The sequence below is a fragment of the Gavialis gangeticus genome, unplaced genomic scaffold (genome assembly GCF_001723915.1).
Source record: "Gavialis gangeticus isolate Ggan-Ray unplaced genomic scaffold, GavGan_comp1, whole genome shotgun sequence".
NCBI classification, from domain to species: domain Eukaryota; kingdom Metazoa; phylum Chordata; order Crocodylia; family Gavialidae; genus Gavialis; species Gavialis gangeticus.
Genome location: NW_017729029.1, coordinates 33,966,678 through 33,972,390, shown reverse-complemented (window position 1 = coordinate 33,972,390; position 5,713 = coordinate 33,966,678). Strand labels below are relative to the sequence as shown.

The 5,713-nt window shown below is 39.5% G+C and overlaps 1 protein-coding gene across 1 annotated transcript in view; it reads left to right on the top strand.

Annotated features, from left to right (window-relative positions):
* Positions 1–2,533, top strand: part of LOC109300346 (uncharacterized protein CXorf21 homolog) — a 7,347-nt gene extending 4,814 nt beyond the window's left edge. The window contains 2 exon segments of the mRNA XM_019521029.1: positions 1,559–2,495; positions 2,497–2,533. Coding sequence (XP_019376574.1) covers positions 1,559–2,495; positions 2,497–2,533 — 974 coding nt within the window.
* Positions 2,534–5,713: the final 3,180 nt, after the last annotated feature.

Here is a 5,713-nt window from a genome sequence, read left to right as displayed (position 1 = left end):
CCGCCATTTAAGTAGAACTCTAATCTGGACTCTCTTGCACATGAGAAAGGTCATCTCTGCTGGGCAGTATACTTCCAAGGGTTTGTTATACCTTCTTCAATGTGTTTGCCTTACTTCTTGCCTCTCCCTCCTTTCTGTGAGGGAATGTGTGCCCCAGAGCTGTGCAAAGAGAATAGATTCCATACACAGAGACTACATTGCAAAGACATTCAAATAAAAAGGAGCCTTCTTGTATTCCTCTTTCCCACTAGAGTCTAATGGGAAAACCCTCAGCCTTTTTAGGTCAGATGAACTCACACTGAGGTTCGTGGAAAAAACTTGGTTTGATTTCAATGGAAAACGGATGGAGCCCAAAACATTTGATCCTTCTCTGAAACCTTTGGAATTTTGCTGTTGATTTTGACAACAGCTGCATCAAGACTTAATACAAATAAAAGGCAATGCCAAAGAATCACAACATGTAGTGGCTAATATATACATCATTTTGAGACACAACATTTAGTTTTTAATTATTCAAGACAACATTTCATGATGTATTAGTGCAGAGGTGGCCAACCTGCAGCATGGGTGCTATAAATGGTATGGGGAGCCCATCTGTGTGGCACACAGCAGATCAGGAAGGAGATAGGCAGCATGGTAGCAGATAAGGCAAGAAGCAGATATTAAAGCAGCAAGTGGGGCAAAGAACACAGGGAAGGAAGCAGAAAGCAGGGAGGGAGCATAGGGCTGGCACCAGAAAGCAGAGCAGCAGATCGGACAGGGTGGAGGGATTGAAGTGGCACTTGGATGGTGCAGGGCCAATTTGTGGTACACTTGCCAAAATATTGGCTTCCACTGTTCTAGTGAATAAACTATAGCTTATGTAGTGAAACTATTGAGCCTTAGTAATACAAAAGTTCAGTACAGTACATGCTGTATAGTGTTGGCTGATAGTTGAGAGGTTGCTTCTTTTGGAAGATGAATTGAGTAGTGCTGTATTTATGGTGGGAGGGGGAGCCCTGAGACCCTGGCTGCTGTGTGAGTGAGTGAAAAAGGCAATGGCCAGGGTGAAAAAAGGTAATGGCAGCCATGTGGGAGACAGGAACATGTTAACCCCTCATGTGCCACCAGTTGGACATCCCTGAGCCAGATTATCAACTGGTATGAACCAATGTCTTTCAAAGAATTTATCGTGATTCGTACCAGCTGAGAATTTGGTCCAGTCCAATGAAAATAATTCTATGATTATAAATTAGTCCTTACCAGATTATAGTACATGTGTACAAATTATCACAATTAGCCATCATTCACAAGTGATATCCAGGACTGAGCTGATATAGAAAAGTAAGGATCCAATTTTTAGTTTTTGGGGTTATTTTGTCTTTAGAATGACTTTTTGTTGCCAAAATAGCTTTACTTTACCTTGGAATAAAAACAGATTTGTGAAAAAGCAATCAAAGTGCTATTTATGTATAAACCATACTCCAGTCTCCTTGAAACATATATTTTACTTTTACAATTTTACTTTTATAATTTCCTTTATTTTACATTACCTTACATGTCATGTTTGCTTTTGCAGAAATATACTGTATTGTGCTAGTTAGTTGGTCTCTAGCACCAGCCATAATGTTGGCAGAAGGCATCCTAACAGGAATTATATACAGAGAAAAGAAACAAAATAAACCCCACAGATGTGACATCAGCAAAAAAGAAAAGAAGGAAACCTGGAAAGATCATCTTGTGGATAGACTGGCAACTGAAGACCTTGCTACAAAATCTAAGAAGCAGGACAAGATCATTGCAAAAGACAGCAAGAAGGAACACAATAAAGTTCTTCTTCCATGTGAATCAACAGAAAAGCTACCTGTAAAAGAACATAATAATGTACATGTTAATGGAACCATATTTACAGGTTTACATATACCAGAAAGGGAACACAATAATGAAAAACAGTTGGATTTGTATAGGTCCTGGTCATGCCACAGCATTTATCAAAACTACCCTGACCTACATATTGCAGGAGACCATGTAGGGGACTATATGCTTGATTCAGGTTGTGTTATGGATGACACATGCGATAAACTCCCTGATGGCCCTGTTTTAGTGTCAGTAGATATTCCCTTAGGTCATTCACCTCCAAAGGAGCCTCTTGAAAAAACTGCTGCAAAGTTCTTGAATGGGGATGAAGGTACAGAAAAGAGTATGACACTCCACAAACAACCTCTTTCAAATTCTGTGCTCAACAGTTACATGGATAGAAAGATGGAAGAGCTCTATAAACAGGTTTTTGAAGAAAACCTGACTAGATGTGGCTCTGTAACAAACCTCCAGACTTCCAGTTTGATAATGAATAACTTAAATCAGCTAAGTCTTCAGTTGTCCCAGGAACATAATATAGAAACATCTAAAGCCAAAGAAATGCTCTTACATTCTCTAGCTTTGTTTAGCTGTCACAATGCTGCCACTGGAAACAGTTCTGAGTTTAGTACTCCAAATTTACAGATCTCAAACCCTGTATGAAAAAAAGAGCTTCCAGATGAAGTTAACATCATGAATGAACTGTTTGGTTACAAAGTAGTCTTCAGCCACAGTTTCTTCACTTTCAAGATAAATTGGTGACATTTACAGAAATTAGACACTACAGACTTGTTAAAAGATAATTGCTTTTGCAGTCTAAACCAGGGCTCTTCAACTTCTGAGTGGCTGAGGGTTGCAGGACTATGCAGACTAGATACAACCTTGGGAAATACCATGTGGGTCACACACTGCATCATTCTATCCCACCCTGTGCCACACCACACAGTCCGCTGACAGGCCATGCAAGCCCCCCCAACCTACAAACTTCCTTCACCCCTTCCCAATGTGGATGCACTGTGCAGACAAACCATGCACAGCCCTCCATCCCCCCATGCTGTGCAGATGTACCATACAGCCCTCCTTGCTCTGTGCTACATGGATGCAATGCAACACACTGTCCCCCCTACCCCTGGGTGGTGGGTGACTCTCTCTACACTGCACCAGCATGGAAGGTTCCATGAGCCCTATGGTTACAGACTCCCTCAGCCCTGCAAACTAGGTTACCCTGTCCCAGCCCAAGGGACAGGGTAGGGGCAGGGCCAGGGATAGGGGGCAGGCACAAGAAGCTTGAGGAGGGAGGGGAAGCCCAGGGACTCTGGGTATAGAGAAAAGCTAGGAGTGGAGCCAGGAGCAGGAGCTTGGGTACTGCATGTGACTTGTGGGCCACCAGCTGAGCAGCCCTGATCTAAATCATATCTTGTCTATGGTGCTACTTCATTGCTTATTTCAGGACTGAATCACTGACTTCATTGTATTGTTGAATAGAACACCTTAAAATATTTGTTTAGCCGATTTTTTTAAGTGGCCCATGCCCAGCTTCTGAGATTCCAGCTCTGCCAATATCTACATGACACTTTATTAATGTATTTTGGGGCTACTTAAACAAGCAAAGTTTGCCATGTACAAAAAATATTGGTAAAATGTTACCCTGAGAAACTAATTCAGGACCAAATAAAATGCATGATTTAGACTTGCATTGACTTCAACAGTCACTTGGATTGAGCTCTACTTAGGAACTTATGACCCTGAGCGTCCAAGTGTAGAATAAACTTTTACATACCTGAGTATTGTTTCTGAGAAGATGCATCTTTCATATGAAAATCCTGTTTGCAGGTGGGAATGTTCAACACTGATTTATTTTGTATAGCCTCTTATATGCGTATCATGTGAAATGTAGACTTCATAGTAAGGAAAGCTAATGAGAACATTTTATAGAAGGGTTTATATATGTGTGTATGTGGTATTCTTGTTGCACATGCATATTTTATATTATACACGTACAATATGTTACATAGGAATAGAAGTTTTATTGGTTTCTAACAACTTGTGTAATAGATCAGCTTTGTACAAAGTTATTAAAATATTTTCTGTACTTTAAACATGACCTTTTTCTGTTGATTTCGAAACTCATTTACGCATATATCATTTCACATATATTACACTATAAAATCCACTCAGATTTTCAGAAGTTATAGAATTACTATATGTATCATGTTTAAAATGGACTCCTTTTTATGCTTATTTTTCTGAATTATTCAGTTATTATGACTTCACCAATCTAAGAATGTACTGCAATGTTACTAAACAGCAAAAATACTACTAGCTTAGTTCCTTAGTACTCTAATTTTTCAATGTAGATTTAATTCAGGAAATTCATTCACTTGGCCTTCAGCCTTATCCATTTCCTGCTGGTCATTTCTCCTCAGGAAATGTTTTAAGTTCAGGTTAATCACTATGCTGCCATTATTGGGTGATGAATGAACTGAAGTGTGATATCTTAATAATTAAACAGAGTTTTTCTTTCAGTAGGCAAACTTACGCTCTCACTCACATTAAGACCCTTGAGATCATTTTAACCACCTGCAACTACGTATGCAATCATGACTTTAACTCTTCTGCCCAAAAGCATCATCGTTTCATAGTAGTTAGGGTCAGAATGGACCTCAATAGATCATAAAGTCTGCCCCTCTGCCCTGGGCAGGAAAGAGCACTAGGGTCATATGACCCCAGCCAGGTGCTTGTCCAGTCTCCTCTTAAAGACCCCCAAGGTAGGAGAGAACACCACCTCCCTTGGAAGCCAAATGGTGCCCTCTCTGAGGCTAATTGCCTTTTATTTACATTTGTGCACAAAGGCAGACTTCCAAACTGTATTTTTCACAGGTAGTTAAATGACTTTATCAGGACTCACTGATGCCAAGCAATACAGATTATGATTATGTTGTAAGTGCTTCTCTGTGTAGTTAAATGTGAAACAGCTGATGAAGAACAAAGCAGTGTTTTGCTTCTGAAAAACATCTCATAAACTGCGTGTAGTACTTTTGTTCAAAATTTCTGTCAACCTTCAAAAAAGAATGTGAAAGATATTGTCATCTTTAGGTAATAATACATCAAATACTAACATCTTTGTAAATCAAGGTCCTTGCCATCTGATCTGTGCTTTACAAAGATCAAAAAGTCTCATACAAAATTATCAGTGAGTATTGCAGTTTGCCTCAAAAGTATCAGCAGGTTTGAAGGAACATCAGACCATCAGATGAATATGAAAGAGACCTGAGTCTACACAGGGAACCATCCAGCCACAAAGCCCCAAGTCAATTGATTTGGTTTCATTAAGAGGAGTTACATTAGTTAAGATTTCAGGACTAGGCTCAACTTTAACAATGTCTGGTAGGTATCATATAACATGCAGACATAATGTACTGGATCTGGGGAAGAATGGGAGCCATGTCTACTTAAGTGTCAGTTTTTCAAAAACTTGTTCTAGGCATTTCATGATGCTATTTTTTTGCATGATGTTGCATGAAATAGCTGCCTCCAGTCAGAGTAAATGATGTCAAATAGGTTGCTAAATGTAGCTAAGTGAGTAAGGAGAGGACTATCCTGAATATTTCCTATATCCTAAGATTTTATTTACCTTGACTCTTAAAGTTCTGTTAGAATTTGGAAAACAATGAGAGGGCATGACTCAAATGAATTTATATACTCAATGGGTGCATCTACTTGAGATGCTAACTGCACAGCAGTCTAATGACACTACACAGTAGTGCATCACAACACAAACAGTGATAACATGCTACTGCACAGTATGATTAGGCTACTGTGCAGTAGGGCCACTAAAAAGATGTTCACAGACACTACTACACAATAACACTGGTCG